Genomic DNA, 21,601 nt, shown 5'->3' on the forward strand with positions numbered 1-21,601 from the left:
TAAATAAAATCTTGAAGACAAAAAGAGAAAAGAAAAAGAAAAATATTCTATGGAAAATGTACACAAAATAAAAGCCCTTGGCATTTAAAATGTGTTAAACACCTTAAGATAGGAAAGGCCCTCCAGAACTTTTACCAAAGGCAAAAGGCTGTAATACAAATTCAAAATACAAGAAAGAATCAATCCAGATGGCTCAACATCCAATTGATAGAGGAGTTCCAGCTTTGTTTTTCTACATAGGACTCAGTACCTTCTAATAAATCATGTAATTTACTTCTAATTTTTGTTGTTGTTGTTGGTCTTCCCTAACTAGAATATATACTCCACCAGGGCAGTTATTTGTTTTATTGGCTACATACCCAGTGTCTGTAAGACACTCCATACATAGCAAATACTGAAAAAATATTTGTCAAGTGAATGAAAAAATTGTTCCAAAGTTCTGAGAGAAAATTGTTTGGGGGCTAGAATTTTACACTCGGCAAAGCTAAGTATGAAGACTGAATAGATTCAGTGAATTATCTCCCATTAACTTAAGATACAGCAAATGACTTATGGGATTAAAGGAATTGTAGAACGAACCCAGGCTTCCAAACAAAACAAATTCCTGGATGACTTGTCAGCAGATGGGCGGTGATTAGAGAGATCAGTGATCTCTAAAGAATGGACTTCAGGGCACCTGGGTGGCTCAGTTGGTTGGGTGATTGCCTTTGGCTCAGGTCATGATCCTGGAGTCCCAGGAATGAGTACCTGCATTGGTCTCCCTGTTTCTCCTTCTGACCCTCTCCCTTTTCATGCTCTCTCTCTCAAATGAATAAATAAAATTTTAAAAAATCACTTGCCCCCAAATTAGAAACTCCTAGGGAAAACAACAAATACACGAAGTTATGATGCAAAAAAGAAGCAAACCGAGCCGAGGAGTGCTAGAACATAAGAATGTAAATGACTGATTTTGTCACTGGGAACATTTTCCTTCAAATGGTGTAGGGCCTGGGACAGCAAACCCATGGAGAAAAATGTAATACTACCTGACTCAAACAAGGACATTGCTAACATTATCACAATTATATAAATGATCTTTATTTGTTTTCAACTTTCAGAATGAACTTTGAGACAAAAGACGTAACTATGGTTAACAGGTCGGAATGTAAATTTTACCAATTTTGATAATAAAAAAAGAAAGGTACAGTCCATCAAAACTGGATGCTACAGAGAAAGGTCCTCATTCTGGAAAATGGGAATTGAGAGACACTGGCTAACACTGATAACATCAACAAATAACTCGAAAAGAAAAGTTAAAACCAGCCATCTCTCTCTGAAGAGTAGGTCTAGGCTTAGGGAGTGGAGGGAACCGTTATTATAAAGTTTGTTTTAAATCAAAGTAGTATATGCATAGTTTTAAAAAACAAAACAAAACAAAACAACCACCAGTACCTGTTTAAGTTGTTTTACTTGATGCCCAAGATAACTGCATTACCACTTTGTTAGGGCCACTGATCCCCAGCAGCCACCTGGGCTGGGCTGTTTACATGTGAGTTAGGGACAGTGCACTCCAGACAGCTCTGCCTTGATGATCAAGTTTCACATATTTCAACCTTTCCCTCACTTAACATTTAGACAGAAAATGAGGATTAAGTTCAGGTAATACCTCTTGGGGGAGTCACTAAAAACATACACATACACACATAGAGACTTCAGGAAATCAAATTTGTATTAGCATTATTTTAGCCAGCGCTTGCTTTATCCAGATTTATTTCCTGTGTGATCATTATGATTTTCACCTAAATGAGTTGCCAAAATACATTACCTTTGATTTTATGTAACAGTAAAGTTAGGATACAAAAAGTATATAAACATCTACAAGTACCAAAACATTTGATGATGCAGGAAAAGGGGCACAAATAAGGAATACAAATAAATTATAATCTAAAGAGTTACATACAATGCTTCCTTTGATTATTTATTAAAACCCACAAGTAAAGTGAAAGGAATGTTTTTAAGCCATTATCAGCAATTGTGAACACAATACAACGTGTTCTTTGATGTTCTGCTCACATCTTCTAGCTTAACAAGCACTGGAAACAGCCAGCTTCTTCAAATGATCCATGAACACCTGCAGGCTAACGTCATCAGTTAGGATGGGTGCTCCTGTTTCCTGAAATTTAATGGTAAAGATTAACTGGTAGGTATCTGAAAAGCTGGTTAGCATTTATGAATTACTAAGGACGCTTCCGCCACCTCAGAACATTCACAGTGCTACCTGCTCTGCTAGGAGGACTCCCGCCACTGCCATTCTCTGCTTAGCTAACTGTTCTATCAACTGAAGCATAGTTTCCTCACAAAACCCCTCTCCAACCCACTGAGGTCAAGCCATCCCCTGCCACTATAGACAGTTTGGGCATATACCCTTCTGCTTTAATCCTCTCCATGGTTCTGAAGACCAGCCCAGAGTCTGGCCACCCATCAAACATGAGCTCCTGGAGGCCACACACCCTGTGTCTCACCTTCCCCATCACCCTGCCAGCACCTAACCCAATGTTCTTCATGCCCTGCTTACAAGAGAAGCTTGTATGGTAGTATATTTACAAATGAGTAAATGAGGATCTCCACTGAAAAGATGGTATCTGTACTATCAGAAAATGCTCATGATTTATGTAATGTGAAGGGAAAAGAACTGAATAGAAACCTTGAATTCTAGTAAGAGCTCAAATCTGTAAAAAGTAGAATTAAAATTTTATAAGATGCCTTCCGGGAAGGAGTACCTGTACTTTTCCCTATTCCTTCCACCATGTACAACTGGAAACCCTGGACATTTTATATAATAGAAATGTAAGAAGACTGTAAAAGGTGGAGAAGAGAGCAAACAAACTAGGAGCCCTGGATCCCAAGGAACAACACAGTGGTGAGCTCCTTGGGTTTCCTTTTTGCCTCAAACATCCCAGACCTGGAGCTGAAAGGCTGGCAAACAATCACCGGCCACAGAAAAAAACATAGAGAAAGTCAACTTTCTCTAGTTAAAGGACCAGCATAGCCTAGCAAGACAAAAGATGTTAGAAAAAACTGTGGCCCCACACACACTGGCAAAGACTGAGTGAGCACCTAAGATGGCCACCTTCACAAGACAGTAACAAGGGAGCCCATGAGGATGGGTTCAGAGAAAGCCAAGTACGGCACTGGGAATTTCCTCCCCCAGACCTGGCAATAGGAAGATGTCCTCTGTGCCCCCTGCATTGGGTATCAGAGGCAGCCTAGTAGACAGTGCACACTTTCACCACCACCCAACACTAACAAGGTCATCTCCACAGCAGGATCAGTGGAGACTAGGTGGGGGGCTGAAACACCCATTCCTACCCAATAGTAACAATGAATTGTCCCCCACCCAGGTGTCAAGAGGCCAATGGAAAACCTGGATTGCTATCTGGCAGTAATGAAACAATGTCTTCCCAGCTTCCCTCCTAGAGCAGCGTGACTAAAAGCCAGCTAAAATAGCCTATTTAAATAGATCCAGAGTCTCATAACAAATATGAAAATGTTCACATTTCAATAAAAAATCACTGGGCGCCTGGGTGGCTCGGTGGGTTAGGCCGCTGCCTTCGGCTCAGGTCATGATCTCACCGTCCTGGGATCGAGTCCCGCATCGGGCTCTCTGCTCAGCAGGGAGCCTGCTTCCCTCTCTCTCTCTCTGCCTGCCTCTCCATCTACTTGTGATTTCTGTCAAATAAATAAATAAAATCATAAAAAAAATTAAATTAATTAAAAAAAAAATTACTTATCATCGGGGCACCTGGGTGGCTCAGTGGGTTAAAGCCTCTGCCTTCTACTCAGGTCATGATCTCAGGATCCTGGGATCAAGCCCCACATCCAGCGCTCTGCTCAGCAGGAAGCCTGCTTCCCTCCCTCCCACCGCCTGTCTTCCTGCCTACTTGTGATCTCTGTCTGTCAAATAAAATAAATAAATAAATCTTTAAACAAACAAACAAAAAATAAACAAAAATCACTTATAACAACAGTCAAGATCTCAAAGTGAATGAAAAACAGACAGCAGGTATTAACACCAAACTGAGGACAGTGTTAGAATTATCTGACAAAGACTTCTAAGTAGCTTCAGTGAGCAATTACAAACACACTTGAAACAAATGAAAAAACAGAAAGCCTCAGCAAAGAATTTCTCAGGAAAGTAGATAAAGAAGAACCAAAGGAAAGTTTTATTTTATTATTCTTTTTTTTTTTTTAAGATTTTTATTTATTTGACACAGGGAGAGCGAGCAAGCACAACCAGGGGAGTGGCAGGCAGAGGAAAAAGCAGGTTCCCCACAGAGCAGGGAGACTGATGGGGGACTCGATCTCAGGACTCCAGGATCGTGACCCGAGCGGAAGGCAGTTGCTTAACTAACTGAGGCACCCAGGTGCCCCAAAGGAAAGCTTTAAAACTGAAAACTACAGAAACAAGTAAAAAGCTTGGTGGATAAGTTCAATAGCAGAAAAGGAACAGAGACAATAATCAGTGACCTGGAAGATAAAATAATAGAAATTACCCAACTGAAAAATAGAAAATAAGTGGGAAAAAAATGAACAGGGCACCAGGGACCTGTGGAACTACAAAACACCTGACATTCATGTCGTCGGAGTCCCAGAGAGAAAGGAAAAAGAGGATAGGCTGAAAAAGTATTCAAAGAATAATGGCTGATAACTACCCAACTTTGGCAAGAGAAATAAATACACAGAATCAAGAAGCTGAGCAAATTCTAAATAGGTTAAATCCAAGGAAATCCACACCAAACACATATTACTTATAACAAAGAAACAATCTTAAAAGCAGCTAGAGAAAAATGACTTCTCACCTATAAGGGAAAAGCAATAAGGACAATGAATTTCTCATCAGAAACCACAGAAGCCAAGAGAAGTAGCAAAACATTTTTCAGATGCCCAAAGAATAGGGCTGCCACCAGAATCCTGCATCTAGAAAAAATATCCTGCATTAAAGAAGGGGGAAATGAGGATTCTCAAATGAAAGAAAACTAAGAATCTATCATCAGGAGACCTAAAAGAATGGCTAAAGGAAGCTCTCTAAACAGAAAGGAAATTATAAAGAAGGAACCCTGGAATATCAAGAAGGAATAAAGAACACAGTAAGCAAAAATATGGAGAAGTATAATAGGACTTGCTTCTTCTCTTGAAGTTTATAAATTATGCTTCATGACTGAAGAAAAACTATTAGCACCGACTAATCCATTTAGAAGAAACATTTAAGACAATTATAAATGGGATAAGATAAAGGAATGTAAAGGGGAGTTAAGTTTTTTTTTTTTTTAAGATTTTATTTATTCATCTGAGAGAGAGAAAGAGAGGCTGAGCAGGGGGAGAGCCAGAGGGAGAGGGAGAAGCAGACTCCGTGCTGAGCTGGGAGCCTGACATGGGGCTTGATCCCAGGACCCAGAGATCATGACCTGAGCCCAAGACAGACACTTAATCATCTGAGCCATCCAAGCACAGTGGTTAAGTTTTCTATACATCACTTGAATTGGTCAAAAAGATTCTAGTCAACTGTGATAAGCTATGCATATATAAGGTAATACATAATGCTCTATTATCTACAACTGGGAGTAACCACTAAAAGCTACACAAAGAGATACACTCAAAAACATTATAAACGAGTTAAAATGGAATTCTAAAAAATGTTCAAGTAACCCACAGGAATGCAGAAAACGGAAAACAGAGAAATGAAAAACAGAGAAAGCAAATGGAAAAGCAAAAAATAAAACAACAGAAAGTCCCAACATATCAATAATTACCTTAAATATAAATGGCCCAAATGCAGCAGTTAGGAGATTAGCAGAGCAGATTAAAAACCATGGGTTATTTACAATAAATTCATTTCAAATATAATACAAAAAAATAGGTTGAAAGGTAAAGAATGGCAAGAGATATAACATGCAAACAATATTTTTTGCATGAAAATAGTGAATTCTATTAATGTCAGATAAAGCAGACATCAACGCAAACAAAATGACCAGCAACAGAAGGAGAAATTATATAATGATATAAAATCAACCAACCAACACAACAATCCTAGATGTGTACACATAAACAATAGAGCTACAAAACAGGAACAAAAACTGACAGACAACAAAGGAGATACATATAGACGAACTCATGATTAGAGTTGGAAACTTCAACACCCTAAACTGACAACACTCATAAACTGACAGGGCAATCAGTAAGAACTCACCACCACCATCAACAGGATCTAAAAGGCATTTACAGAACACTCTACCGCACAACAGCAGAATACATACTCAGGTGACCATGGAACATATGCCAAGACAGACCACAGTTTGGGCCATAAAAAAAACTTCAAATTTAAAGGCACCGAAGTCATAGAAAGTGTATCTCCAGCCACAATGGAATCAAAATAAAAAATAAAAAATCAACAAATAATAAAATCTCCAAATACTTGGAAACTAAGCAACATTTCTAAATAAACCCAAAGCAAGCAGAAGAAAAAAAAGATTACAACAGAACCGATGAAACTGAAAACAAAGACAACAAGACACGAAAAGGAAATAATGGTATTCACATTGGAAAGGAAAAAATAAGCTGTTTTCTATTTGTAGATGATATCATTACCTATGTTGAAAATCTTGAAGAACCTCAAAAAAACCTCCCAGAAGTACTGACTCAGGAAAGTCACATGATATAAGATAAATACACAAAAATCAATTGTACACATATACTGGTAATTAACACCTGGGCACTGACATCAAAGCTACAATACCAATCACAAGTCCTAAAAAAAAAAAAGAAAAATGTGAAAACATTTAACACTAAGGAAAGAAATCAAAAGAGAGTGGAAGACAAAATGAATTCACAGATTGGAAGGCTCAGCACTGTAAAGATGTCAATTCTCCCCCAAACTATACAGAAGATTGATGTAATTCTTATCAAAATCCCAGCAAGTTTTTAAAGACATAAGCAAAATTATCCTAAAATTTTTATGTAGAAGCAAAGAAACTGGAATAGCTAAGTCATTTTTGAAAAAGAAGTTGGAGAAATCGGAAAATTTGAAGACTGACTTACTATACAGCTACAGTAATCAAGACTGTGTTATTGGTAGAGTGATAGAAACACAGATCAACATAACAGAGCAGAAAACCCAGAAATGGACTCACACAAATAAGATCAACTAACCTTTGATGAAGACACAAAGTAATTCAAAGGAAGCAAGACATCCTTTCAACAAATGGTATGAGCAGTTAGACGTCCACATGCATAAAATAAAACTAAGCCTCACATCTCACACACACACACACAATTTTTAAAAAATATTTAATTTATTTATTTTGCAGGGAGAGATATCACAAGTAGGCAGAGAGATGGGGGGGGAGGGAAGCAGGCTCCCTGCTGAGCAGAGCGCCAGATGCGGGGCTCAATCCCAGGACACTGAGATCATGACCTGAGCCAAAGGCAGAGGCTTAACCCACTGAGCCACCCAGGCACCCCACAAAAATTAACTCAAAATGGATCACAGACTGAAATGGAAATGTAAAATTAGACAAACAAATATGGCAGATCTTTGGGACCCAGGGCTAGGCAGAGTTCTCAAACTTGGCACCAAAAGCACAATCCATAAAAGGAAAAACTACTAAAGTGGATTTCATAAAAATTAAACATTTTTGCTCTGCAAAAGACCCTGTAAAGATGTACATACAGACAAGCTAGAAGTGAGAGAAAATATTTACAAATTACGTATTTGACAAAAAGAACTCAAAACTCAACAGCAAGAAAAGCAAAAACCCATTTATACAACGGTCAAAAGATTTCAGTGGGTTAAGCCTCTGCCTTTGGCTCAGGTCACGATCTCAGGGTCCTGGGATCGAATTCCGAATCAGGCTGTCTGCTCAGCAGGAGGCCTGCTTCCCCCCCCTCTCTCTGCCTGCCTCTCTGTCTACTTGTGATCCCCCTCTCTCTGTCAAATAAATAAAATCTAAAAAAAAGAACTTAAAAAAAGAGAGAAAAAAAATGTAATTTAGGGGCGCCTGGGTGGCTCAGCTGTTGAGCGTCTGCCTTTAGCTCAGGTCAGGTCATGGATCAAGCCCCACATCGGGCTCCCTGTTCAGTGGGGAATCTGCTTTCCCCTCTCTTGCCTGCATCTGTGCCTACTTCTGATCTCTCTGTGTCAAGTGAATAAAATCTTGAAAAAAAAGAAAAAGAAAATGTAATTTAAAACCATAATGGTATACCAGTACACACCTACTGGAATAGCTGAAATCAAAATAATGACAATATCAAATATTGGCAAGAATGCAGAGAAAATCGATCACTCATACATTGCTAGTGGGGATGTAGAAGGAGGCAGTCCACTCTGGAAAACATCAGTTTCTTAGACTAACCATGTGATTACCATACCATTGAACAAATGTAATCCTGAGCATTTACCTTGGAGAATGGAAGACTTCGGTTAATGAGAAACCTGTACATGACTATTTCTAGTAGCTTTACTCCTAACAGCCAGGAACTGTGAAGGAAGGACATCCAGATGTCCTTCCACGGGTGAACAATAAACAACTCCAGTACACTGATAACACCCACAATACATCAATACCATGGAATACTACTCCACAAGTAAAAAGAAACAAATTAGTGATTCCTGCAATAACCTGGATGAATCTCTAGACAATCATGCTGAGGGAAAAAAGCCAGTCCCCAAAAGTTACATACCATGCAATTTCACATATATAATATTCTTGACAAAATCATAGAAGTGGAGAACGTGGCAGTAGTTGCCATGTGTTAAGGAAGAGGTGGAGGTAGGCGGGAAGTGAGAGTGACTAACACAAGGGCAAATGAGAGATCCTTGTGGTGAAGGAAATGTGTACCTGGACCGTATCTATTTCAATATCCTGAATGATACTGCATTCCAGCTGTGCAAGATGTTCCCACTGGGGGACAGGAGGTGAAGAGCACAAGGAATCTCTCTGTATTATTTCTAATAACTGATTGTAAATTTACAATTGCCTCAAAGGAAAGTTTAATTTTCAAAAATGTTACAAGAAAACAGTCAAAGAAAAAGACAGGACGAGACCTAAATGTTATGTTAAATAAGTTAAATAAATGTTATGTTAAATAATTAGATAAAGGAGGAGACAGAGGCTGAAAAGTGAGGAGACAGAGCCAGTGGTGATCAGATGTTTTTACCCCACACCATTGGGAGAGAGAAGTGGGGTCGAGGCTGGGTCAGGGGGGCAAAGGAAGTCTGGGGAGATGCTGCTGTGTCTATGAAGAGAGCCAAATACAGGTCACGCTACAGAGTTCTGTCCTCTGGTCAAAGAAGGGGATCCACACAAGGCACTCCCTCCTGCCTCAGCTATGTTACAGAAAGCCTTCCCACTCCCCAGCAAAATACCTGAGTTATTCTGCTTCTAAAGCCAAAAGGATAACTTGGTAAATAGGTGTTCAAAAAGGAGCCTGGCATCCTCCCCAGATACCTGACAATTTCTTACCTGTCCCCAGGCGTACAGGTTATTGTGTGTCTGTGATGGGTTCACTTTGGACAAAAGGAATCGAGCCTTTAAAAACAAGAGATTTAAAGATTACAAGTGACATTAATATAGTGTAGTAGAAAAAAAGTTCATGGAACCACCAGAACACAAGAGCTGGGACTCAACGCACTCACCTGGCTGCCTCCGTGCTCCGTGTTAATGTAGCGTGGCATTGGGAAGCGCGCCTGCAGAATCTCTTGGGCATCATCCAGCGGTGCCTGCAGGAGGTGCTTGAAGTTTTCATACTCAGGCATGTCCTGGTACCCTGCTTTACGCCACTGGGCTATGGTCTGCACCAAAATAAACCAAACACAATCACTGTGGAAACACTGGAACAACAGTCTTCTCTGACATTCTTGACATTCTAACACTCCCACCATGACTCGTTTCGGGGAAGAAGCCATGTCAAGAATGACGAGTTGCAGCAGGTAGCAAAGGAGAACTTCCTCTGCTTAAAGTAGAGGAAGCAAAGAGGTGCAGCCAGGACACCCCCCACTACACAGTTCTCCCCGAAAGGTCAGAGCCATCAGTCACACCTCTTCCCTTTCTAACTGTACGTACCAACTAGCTAAAAACACCCAGGGGCGCCTGGGTGGCTCAGTGGGTTAAACCTCTGCCTTTGGCTCAGGTCATGATCCCAGGATCCTAGGATCAAGCCCCATGTCGGACTCTCTGCTCGGCGGGGAGCTTGCTTCCTTCCTCTCTCTCTCTCTGCCTGCCCACTTGTGTCTGTCAAATAAATAAATAATTTAAAAAAAAGAAAAAAAAAAGAAAAAAGAATCCTCTGCTTTAGGACTGTTTAAATTCTTAAAAACAAAAAACACACCCAGGGTATAGCTGTCCCCAGGAGCCGTCCTGCCTTTCCATTTCCACTGCCATCACTGGGTCCAGCTTCCCATGTCCTTCCAGCTGGTAGGGAAATGGCTTCCTACGTGGAGTCTGTCCCCCCTTCTCTTCTCTATGGGCACACCTCCACACCCAACTCCAGTGCCTAGTCTCACAAAGACTCATCCCCAAATTCCCTGGGATCTGGGTTGGGATACTCTTGGTGGAGGAGAGAAAAGCTGCGAGAATCCATGCGTGGGTGTTCAGTAGGCAAGTAGAAGGCAGCATACTATAGAGTAGAAGGTAAAGCCAATCTCCCCACCTCAGCTGACACCGTGTCTCCCCCTCTTTTATCCCCATTGGCAACAGCTCTAGAAAATGCCATGTGCACACAGGAAATCAAGAAATATTCGCTGACTGATTAGTACAGCTTTATAAATAACCTGAAGTGTTTTCACATGTTATTTAGGGGACACTAAAAAAGAAAACAGCGGAAATGGAGCTAGAGGATGTAACAAGTGATCGATGGGTTTTACAAAACCCTTAGTCTGATACCAGAGGGAGGATTCTCTTTAGGTGCTTCCTTCTGCAGCCTGCTCTCCCCTTCTCAGTTTCCAGTAATATCTTCTGGGTCTTAATTTCTGACTGAATGGTGGCACAGAGGAAATGCCCATAAGCTTGTTTGGTTCCAAGAGTTCATCAGAACACTCACAACCAGTAGACATGGGGCTTTTGGGGAGTGAGAACCATGTCACTGTCTTCGTCTTTTGAATCCATCACTTGCATGCACGTGCACATATACTCAATAAATGTGTGAACGAACAGGATGGGGGCTGTTGTCAGAATGTCTTTAAGAGCTCAGCTGAAGGCACAGAAAGCAAATCATGATTATTGCTCCTATAGGAACCAGTGGGAACAGCAGTTGGTCACCCAATGGGCAAGCAACTAGCAGAGTGGGTATTAATATGTTGAAAAAAGTTAAAAACTATAAAATGCATATTAGTATTGGAAAACTAATTCATCCTAAGTTATTAAGGGAATTCTGAAAAACAATGTATACTTTTGCAGAACATTTGAAATTACATCTAGTATACAGACACTAGGAAGTCAAGTCAATCACCAAAGCAATTTATTGAAGGTAAAGAATGGACAACAGAAGGAAAAGAATTTATCAATGAACATAGTGTCCAGTTAAAGGATTTTAGAGTGATTTAAAATGACAACCTGAGATTTATTTACAACAAATATAATTAAAATTACTAAATATACAAATACCCCAGGGACCTGAGAAAGATTTTACTGCTATACTGATTCTAATAAACAGTGGGTCTTCTAAGCCCAAATTATTTCAAATGCCATAAAAATCTAAATTAATAAAAAGAAAGCCAAAACAATAGTAATGAAAGAAATTAGTATCTTCTTACCTCACCAAGATAAATGACAATTTGGAAGAAAGTATCCATCAGCAAAATTCTCTCAGCTAGAATGCTGCTGCTGTCCAAGAGTACTGGCTGAAGAAAAAGGGAGAGGGAAGGCATTGGTCTTGCCCCGTTCCCACATAGCGACCACTTCAACCCCACACTTGGGGTGTCTACACAACAGCTCCAACGCTGCACCTGGCACAATGGCTCTCTCCATTTTTTTTTTTTTTTAAGGTTTTTTTTTTTTTTTTTTTTAAGATTATTTATTTATTTGCCAGTGATAGAGGGAGAGAAAGCGAGCACGCACAGGCAGACAGAGAGGCAGGCAGAGGCAGAGGGGGAAGCAGGCTCCCTGCCGAGCAAGGAGCCCGATGTGGGACTCGATCCCAGGACACTGGGATCATGACCTGAGCCGAAGGCAGTCGCTTAACCAACTGAGCCACCCAGGCGTCCCGGCTCTCTCCATTTTTAAAGAAAGTCCTGCTTTCTGCTCCCCGACCCAGAAGTTCTAAGTATCAACTTTGTATTAGAAAGAGCCTCCAAATAATCCCTCATCAACTGGGGAGAGAGATTAAGAACATCTTTTGCTCCAGGAACCACAGATAATCCCAAACATTTTCAGTTTTGTGTTAGAAATGTATTTTATCGGGGCGCCTGGGTGGCTCAGTGGGTTAAAGTCTCTGCCTTCGGCTCAGGTCATGATCCCAGGGTGCTGGGATCGAACCCCGCATCGGGCTCTCTGCTCAGCGGGGAGCCTGCTTCCTCCTCTCTGTCTGCCTGTCTCTGCCTGCTTATGATCTCTGTCAAATAAATAAATAAATAAATAAATTTTAAAAATGTATTTTATCTATTGGAAACACATTCTCTCAAATCTATTGCTGTAGATGATGGAAAAGTGATGCTTACATGAAAAAGAACAACTTTTAATAGAAGTTTTAAAAGTTTCCTACAGAATACATTTTATTAGAATTTCTAATTCAATAATAAGTTTTCAATTAGCAATAATCGTGCCTCATTGGCTACGATACTGCCACTGCGCAAAGCTCTAATTCAATAATAAAAGTAAGGTACTTGTTAAGGAAAATTTGAATATTTGTACCCAAGTCCAACAAATATTCATCATTTATTTTCACATAGTTTTTAATTCCTGTATGCTAAAAAATACATAATTTAGGAAAGTTCCTATTTTGATTTTTTTCATGTAACTTTATCTTTTTTAGTAACATCTATACCCAATGAGGGGCTTGAACTCATGACCCAGAGATCAAGGGTCTGTCTCATGCTATACCAACTGAGCCAGCCAGGTGCCCCTTTCATGTAACATTTTAATATTTTATCACATTCCATAAACTTTAAATATTTCTTAGATTACTTATTTTTCTACTATTAAACACTTGGGATTCTTTTCTTTTCTTTTTTAATTTTTAAATTTTTTAATAAACATATAATGTATTTTTAGCCCCAGGGGTACAGATCTGTGAATCGCCAAGTTTACACACTTCACAGCACATACCCTCCTCAATGTCCATAACCCCTCTACCCTCTCCCGACCCCCCGGTCCCCAGCAAAACTCAGTTTGTTTTGTGAGATTAAGAGTCTCTTACAGTTTGTCTCCCTTCTAATCCCATCTTGTTTCATTTATTCTTTTCCTACCCCCAAACTCCCCATGTTGCATCTCCACTTCCTCATAACACAGAGATCATAAGATAGTTGTCTTTCTCTGATTGACTTATTTCGCTAAGCATAATACCCCTCTAGTTCCATCCACATCATTGCAAATGGAAAAATTTCATTTCTTTTGATGGCTGCATAGTATTCCATTGTGTGTGTGTGTGTGTGTGTATGCCAAATCTTTTTTTTTAAATTAATTTATTTTTAAAAAATAAACATATAATGTATTTTTATCCCCAGGGGTACAGGTCTGTGAGTCGGGTTTACACATTTCACAGCACGCATCATAGCACATACCCTCCCCAATGTCCATATCCCCACCACCTTTTCCCGTCCCCCCTCCCCTCAGCAACCCTTAGTCTGTTTTCTGAGATTGAGTCTTTTATGGTTTGTCTCCCTCTCACACCCACCTTCCTTCGTTTTTTCTTTTCCTACCCATCAACCCCCCACATTGCATCTCCACCTCTTCGTATCAGAGAGATCATATGATAGTTGTCTTTCTCTGACTGACTTATTTCGCTAAGCATAATACCCTCTAGTTCCATCCGCGTCGTCACAAATGGCAAGATTTCATTTCTTTTGATGGCTGCATAGTATTCCATTGTGTATATATACCACATCTTCTTTATCCATTCACCTGTTGATGGACATCTAGGTTCTCTCCATAGTTTGGCTATTGTGGACATTGCTGCTATAAACATTCGGGTGCACGTCCCCCTTCAGAGCACCACGTTTGTATCTTTAGGATATATACCCAGTAGTGCAATCACTGGGTCATAGGGTAGCTCTATTTTCAGTTTTTTGAGGAACCTCCACACGGTTTTCCAGAGTGGTTGCACCAGCTTGCATTCCCACCAACAGTGTAGGAGGATTCCCCTCTCTCCACATCCTTGCCAGCATCTGTCATTTCTTGACTTGTTAATTTTTGCCATTCTGACTGGTGTGAGGGGGTATCTCATTGTGGTTTTGATTTGTATTTCCCTGATGCCGAGTGATGTGGAGCATTTTTTCATGCGTCTGTTGGCCATGTGGATGTCTTCTTTGCAGAAATGTCTGTTCATGTCCTCTGCCCATTTCTTGATTGGATTATTTGTTCTTTGGGTGTTGAGTTTGCTAAGCTCTTTATAGATTTTGGATACTAGCCCTTTATCTGATATGTCGTCTGCAAATATCTTCTCCCATTCTGTCAGCTGTCTTTTAGTTTTGTTAACTGTTTCCTTTGCTTTGCAAAAGCTTTTGATCTTGATGAAATCCCAATAGTTCATTTTTGCCCTTGCTTCCCTTGCCTTTGGCAATGTTCCTAGGAAAAAGTTGCTGTGGCTGAGGTCGAAGAGGTTGCTGCCTGTGTTCTCAAGGATTTTGATGAATTCCTTTCTCACATTGAGGTCCTTCATCCATTTTGTCTATTTTCATGTATGGTGTAAGGATATAGTCCAATTTCATTTTTCTGCATGTGGCTGTCCAATTTTCCCAGCACCATCTGTTGAAGAGGCTGTCTTTCTTCCATTGGACATTTCTTCCTGCTTTGTCAAAAATTAGTTGACCATAGAGTTGAGGGTCTATTTCTGGGCTCTCTATTCTGTTCCATTGATCTATGTATCTGTTTTTGTGCCAGTACCATGCTGTCTTGATGATGACAGCTTTGTAACAGAGCTTGAAGTCTGGAATTGTGATGCCACCAACTTTGGCTTTCTTTTTCAATATTCCTTTGGCTATTCGAGGTCTTTTCTGGTTCCATATAAATTTTAGGATTGTTTGTTCTATTTCTTTGAAAAAAATGGATGGGATTTTGATAGGGACTGCATTAAATGTGTAGATTGCTTTAGGTAGAATAGACATTTTCACAATATTTGTTCTTCCAATCCAGCATGGAACATTTTTCCATTTCTGTGTCTTCCTCAATTTCTTTCATGAGTACTTTATAGTTTTCTGAGTATAGATTCTTTGCCTCTTTGGTTAGGTTTATTCCTAGGTATCTTGTGGTTTTGGGTGCAATTGTAAATGGCACCGACTCCTTAATTTCTCTTTCTTCTGTCTTGTTGTTAGTGTAAAGAAATGCAACTGATTTCTGTGCACTGACTTTATATCCTGACACTTTACTGAATTCCTGTACAAGTTGTAGCAGTTTTGGAGTGGAGCCTTTTGGGTTTTCCACATATAGCATCATATCATCTGCAAAGAATGATAGTTTTTCTTCTTTGCCGATTTGGATGCTTTAATTTCTTTTTGTTGTCTGATCGCTGTGGCTAGGACTTCTAGTACTATGTTGAATAGCAGTGGTGATAATGGACATGGGATTATTTTCTAATCTTCTATTATAATAGTTCATTTCACTATTTCTTTGAACAAAGTTTTTTCTGTATGTAAGAGGATTTCCTTCAGGCACAAGACATGGAATTAGTGGGCCAAAGTAACTGGGAAAAGAAAAGTACCTACGTAATTTTGTAAGTTGTTTTTTTTTTTTAAACATGTAATCCTGCCTTCTACAGATAATAGCTTTCTTTATAGGTCCTGTGACTTTTTCCTACGTGTATTTTTCAATACTCAGAAATAATGTTAAAGTACTATAAAGACTTCAAGTTTTCTTTTTCTTTTTTTTTTTGTTTTTTTGTTTTTTACAGCTTTGCTCTAAGAGTAAACTTGCTAGGAAAAAAAACAACAACGCGTATTAGGTGATTCCATATTTGACAAAAACATTCACATAAACCTCACCTCTGGCGGCCCGTGGAAGGAATAGGAGTACAGAATGGGCTGGATCATGATGAGGGACTGGGTTAGATCCTGTCGGGCAAAATGGTGTCTATAATACGACGACTCGTCAGGACTGTTGTTAAACACTTGGAGAAATGGAGATCTTCTAAGATGGAACATGAACTGCATTTACCAAGAAAAAAATAAGAGAGACAAGGGCATACAGTTGTAACTTAGATATCCAGACAGCAGGCTTGCCTTAGGTCTCTGAAACAGAAGCTAGACCTTAGACAAAGGCCCCTGAGTTCCTGTAAGCGGAAAGTACAATGAGAGTACCAGGGCCTGGAGGAAGAGGGAAACGGGAAGCTGCTGTTTAGTTAGTACAGAGTTTCAGTTTTGCAGGAAAAAAAGTTCTGGAGATCTGTTGCATAACAAAGTGAATATACTAAAAACTACTGAACTGCACACTGAAAAATGGCTAAGACAGTAAATTTTATGTTATGTGTTTTTTACCTCAATCATAAACATTATTTTTAAGAAAGGGAGAGGGACCCTGTGGATATATCAAAGCTTCTGCATGAAGGGGGAAAGGCAAAACAGCATTTATTTCTGGAGTCATTGGGCCAGGCTCCAGGCAGAATGTCTGCTCTAGAGAGGTCACAGTGCTGTGAGGAAAAGGCACACTCCAGGCAGCCACAGTAAAAAGTTGTGAGCACGAGACAAGAAAGTACTAGTAGGATGGGGCAGGGATCGGGGGGTGGCAGCAGGAGGCTTCCCAAGCCACTGGGGTCTGAAAGATGTGCATGAGGAGGCCAGAGTTGGGGGGACTCCAGATGCAGTCACGGATGAGAGGCCGAAGCTCAAGACTCGGGCTGCTGCGCTGGCATCAAGGGTGGAGGGAAGAGAGGGATGCTCTTTACCCTGAGATCTGAAGGTGCACGGCAGACTTTTAGCTCATTCTGAAAAGGTACCAATACTTAAGAAATAAAAATAATATAAAATGAGGCACCTGGTGTGCTCAGTAGGTTAAGCATCCAACTTTTTTTTTTTTTTTAAAGATTTATTTGACACAGAGAGAGTGAACACTCACAGGCAGGGGGAGTGGCAAGCAGAGGGAGAGGGAGAGAGGCAGGCTCTCCACTGAGCAGGGAGCCCAACGTGGGGCTTGATCTCAAGACCTCAGGATCACAACCTGGGCCGAAGGCAGCTGTTGAACCGAATGAACCACCCAGGCACCCCAGGGTCCGACTCCTGAGCTCAGCTCACGTCTTGATCTCAAGGTCATGAATTCAAACCCCACGCTGGGAAAAGAGGTGCCAGAACATGAAAATGAGCTGCCTTGAGAAGTTTAAAGCTTCCTGAGACTCCAAATATTGAACCACTGACTCCTGTATAATAATCATGGCTCATAGTCAATACATTCTGTGTGCAAGGTACAAAGCACTTTAAAGAATGATTTAATCCTTCTAATATAGACACGAAGCAGCTTCGCTTACCACCCTTGTTTATGGGTGAGCAATCGCGGGGTAGGCAACTTGCCCAATGCCATTCATACTGAGGGGCGGAACCACTTCATTCCAGGCATCTGGCTCCCAAGACCATGAGCTTGACCTCTATCTAGCCTAGATGTCTCGACAAAAGGAATCTTACAAGCCACCTCATTCAGAGATTTTCCAACTGTGCTCTACAATCTCATCAGATCCTTTGGGCCCAAGATCGGGGCAGGGGAGGGTGCTCCGGCAGCACCCGGTGCTAAGGGTGGCACGTTGGCACAACCAGAGCAGATCAAGTCTATCTGCTTAGATGCTGGCTTCTGAGGGACTCCTCTCAAAGAAAGGATTCCATAACTTTAAAGAGATGAGAAACCACTTCTTCAGACCTGTTCTATCCTTGTAAAGAGGAAACCAACATGCATGAGGGTTCGGGGAGGGGATCCCCTGGAGGGGATCAGCAGTGGCAGAGCTAGTGGGTGGAACTCCGCTTGAACTCTGGCAGGCCCAGGGCGCCCTCTGCAACACTGAGCAGGCTAGAATGCCCTAACGCCACACGGGTGGGTGTCAGGGACCACAAAACCCTCCAGGGGGTCAAGTGAAGTGACCTCTAAGGCCCCCTTTTAACCCTAAAAAGTCCAAGCTATACAACAGCATGCCTGAAACTTGTGTCCACTTTCCAAACTGAGTAATCAAAAGGATAATACCTACTAGGATATCTGAGTGCTCAGAAATTTATTTAACGATGAAAGTTTGCTGCTCTCTACCTATTCCTCATTAAGGCATCTCTGAGGGAAGGGAAAAGAGTTGGCTCTGCTTCTGGCTCCAGGAAAGCTGCACCCATGAAGGCCACCTGAGAGTCATGGGCCCCAGCTGTGGAGCGGGCCCACACTGACCAAGTGCTTCCCAGGCGCCTGGCCCTGTGGACCACATCCTCCGCCTCAGCTGGCCATCCTCACAACCATCTACCGAGTCCAGCTCCAGCCTCCTCATTTATAGACGAGGGTGGACATCAGGAGAGGTAAATACAGATTCCTGACGGCGGCTTCATGCCGTGTCCACTTCCGTCCCTCCTTTCACTGTCCGATGCCTCCCAAGTGGCTGGTTCATGTGCAGTGCAGTTACTTACAGGGGCTGCTTGTTACTGCTGATTCCCAGGTACGATCAGCACTGTCACTACACAGGTATCATTAAATATTTGCCATTATCTGTGGCCTCATTTTGTAATATTCACCTTCACGTGTGCTTCATTTGCTTGAGTGACCACTGAGGTAGCTGCCGGCCCAGAACTTCTACCGATAAGATTCTGCTGTGGCCTTCAGCAACAACCCTGTTTTGCCTCTTCATGGGAGTTGGGGAGCCACTATCTTCTCTCTGTGTGTCATCTCTGTCTTCTATAGGGCTGAGGCACAGTCTCACACACAGACACAGTATCTGTCCTTAACTGAACAACCTTCATCACCTATAGATGGGAGTCTCAAAACCCACCAAGTCTTCACTTCAGCCTGAGAGCAGTTTCATTTCTATCACAATTCATTCTTCTCTAGTTACTTAAAAAAATACCTATTACTTACCTGAGGATACAGAGAGAAGGAATCTGATAACCTAAAAGAAGTGGGATCTTCTTTGTTATACTGTCCAAACTTCTGACACTGTTGAAAGAAAACAGCAAAAAAGAAAAAAAACAGAGAGAAAGAGAGAGAAAAAAGTCCAGTCAGTGTCACCTGGAAAAATCCTTGCAACAGAAGAGCTACACTCCAGTTTCAACTTTGACTTACTGAGGGTCCCGGACCAGCACTTCTCAAGCACAGCTGGGCAGACCCATCATCCAGGGTGATGCTAAACATAGATTCTGATTCCGCAGATCTGGAGAGAGCCTGCATTTCTAACCAGCTCCTAGGCGATGCTGCTGGAGGACTGCTCTGATGGGTCAGTAGTTCAAGGAGCTCTCTTGGGCACCTCTTCCATAAAGAAAGCCCCTAAGTCTGTGACACTATAGCTCAATTTTCTTCCTTCCTTCAAAGACAAATTTCTGAATTTTCTCTTCTGCTTTTATTTCCTCTTTATTTCACACATCTCCTCCGGCCAATAGAGAACTGAACCCTCCGCCATTGAAAGAAAGCCCATCTTTACTCTCTCCTACCAAGTCCGATGACCTGGTATGGCTCTCACCTTCCTGGACTCCCCAGTACCCCAGGTCAAGTGACTGCCCCAAAGTCTGTGAAATTCTCTTCCAGCCGCTAACATAGCACCTATTTTTCCTCTCCAACTGATCCTTCTCTGTCTTGTTCCACAGCCCTTCATCTCCCTTTGTCCTAACTATGGGTTTCTTGGGAGGCTAGTTCTCGGCCGCTTGCTCCCATCCTCACTGCTTCAGCTACAAGTAACAGGAGAACCAGACCGATGTCATATAAGTTTGCCCCTCTCCCACTGCCCCTGTCCAGTGCTGCCTCTAACCTTAGCTCCTGTGGGGACTTCCACCCAACTATAGAACAGCTTCCCTCGGGCGCCTGGGTGGCTCAGTGGGTTAGGTCACTGCCTTCGGCTCAGGTCATGATCTCAGGGTCCTGGGATCGAGTCCCGCATCGGGCTCTCTGCTCAGCGGGGAGCCTGCTTCCTCCTCTCTCTCTCTGCCTGCCTCTCTGCCTACTTGTGATCTCTCTCTGTCAAAAAAATAAAAAAAATCTTAAAAAAAAAAAAAAAAAAAAAAAGAACAGCTTCCCTCACACGTACTTTCACAAGTTCATGAATAAAGTAAATTCAACTATTTATTCAACTATTTATTACTATTATTACTATTCAACTATTTATTACTATAACTAAGTATTAAAAAAAAATTATGCCTCCCTCCACCCTTTGCCATCTTCCAGTTCTTTTCTCTTTCCATCATCTTTGCAGTCACCCACACTCAAAACTTAAGTCAAAGTTAATTTTTTGGTTTTTGATTCCACATTGTTTGAGCAAGTTTTATCAATTCCTCTTTCAGCATACACCCTGATTCCAAACTTGCTCCCCCCTCCAAATGTCCTACCACCACCCTGGTATCAGCTCTCTTGAGCCTCCAGAATCCTCCACTGGTCCCCCTATCAGTAGCCTTTCACTCCCCTGGTTATCTCACACAGTAATGGTAAATGTAAACACAAGTATCATGCTGATGGCAGGCCCCCTGCTTGGGAATCACACCTAAGCAGTGATTTAACTTTAAAAGCAAGGCTTTCCCGGGCGCCTGGGTGGCTCAGTTGGTTGAGCAACTGCCTTCGGCTCAGGTCACGGTCCTGGAGTTCCGGGATCGAGTCCCGCATCGGGCTCCCAGCTCCACGGGGAGTCTGCTTCTCCCTCTGACCTTCTCGCCTCTCATGTTCTCTCTCACTGTCTCTCTCTCAAATAAATAAATAAAATCTTTAAAATAAATAAATAAATAAATAAATAAAAGCAAGGCTTTCCAATGGAATTGTTCAATCACTGCAGTGCACATGAAACTACAGTTACACTGTATGTTTTTTTTTTTTTTTAAAGATTTTATTTATTTATTTGACAGAGAGAAATCACAAGTAGATGGAGAAGCAGGCAGAGAGAGAGAGAGAGAGGGAAGCAGGCTCCCTGCTGAGCAGAAAGCCCGATGCGGGACTCGATCCCAGGACCCTGAGATCATGACCTGAGCCGAAGGCAGCGGCTTAACCCACTGAGCCACCCAGGCGCCCTTTTTTTTTTTTTTTTAATTTTATTATTTTTTTTATTTGACAGACAGAAATCACAAGGAGGCAGAGAGGCAGGCAGTGAGGGGGAGAGGAAGAAGCAGGCTCCCCGCTGAGCAGAGAGCCAGATGTGGGGCTTGATCCCAGGACCCCAAGATCATGACCTGAGCCAAAGGCAGGGGCTTAACCCACTGAGCCACCCAGGCGCCCCCAGTTACACTGTATGTTAACATTTCAATAACACACATTAAAATAACTTCATAAATAAAATG

The 21,601-nt window shown here is 41.6% G+C and overlaps 1 protein-coding gene and 1 pseudogene across 2 annotated transcripts in view; both read right to left on the reverse strand.

Moving 5' to 3' along the window:
• Positions 1 to 1,052: 1,052 nt before the first annotated feature.
• The window catches only part of SEC23B (SEC23 homolog B, COPII coat complex component), a 47,049-nt gene continuing 26,500 nt past the window's right edge, over positions 1,053 to 21,601 (reverse strand). For both annotated transcript variants that reach the window (XM_059406472.1, XM_059406471.1), the window contains exons 15-20: positions 19,209 to 19,286; positions 16,166 to 16,327; positions 11,786 to 11,872; positions 9,671 to 9,826; positions 9,498 to 9,563; positions 1,053 to 2,152 (exon numbers count right to left, since the gene is read on the reverse strand). In XM_059406472.1, the coding sequence (XP_059262455.1) occupies positions 2,063 to 2,152; positions 9,498 to 9,563; positions 9,671 to 9,826; positions 11,786 to 11,872; positions 16,166 to 16,327; positions 19,209 to 19,286 (639 nt within the window). In that variant the 3' untranslated portion in view covers positions 1,053 to 2,062. The remainder of the gene's footprint in view (positions 2,153 to 9,497; positions 9,564 to 9,670; positions 9,827 to 11,785; positions 11,873 to 16,165; positions 16,328 to 19,208; positions 19,287 to 21,601) is intronic.
• On the reverse strand, positions 12,703 to 12,827 carry LOC132022855 (U4 spliceosomal RNA; annotated as a pseudogene).

This window comes from Mustela nigripes, chromosome 7 (assembly GCF_022355385.1).
Source record: "Mustela nigripes isolate SB6536 chromosome 7, MUSNIG.SB6536, whole genome shotgun sequence".
Lineage (NCBI taxonomy): Eukaryota > Metazoa > Chordata > Mammalia > Carnivora > Mustelidae > Mustela > Mustela nigripes.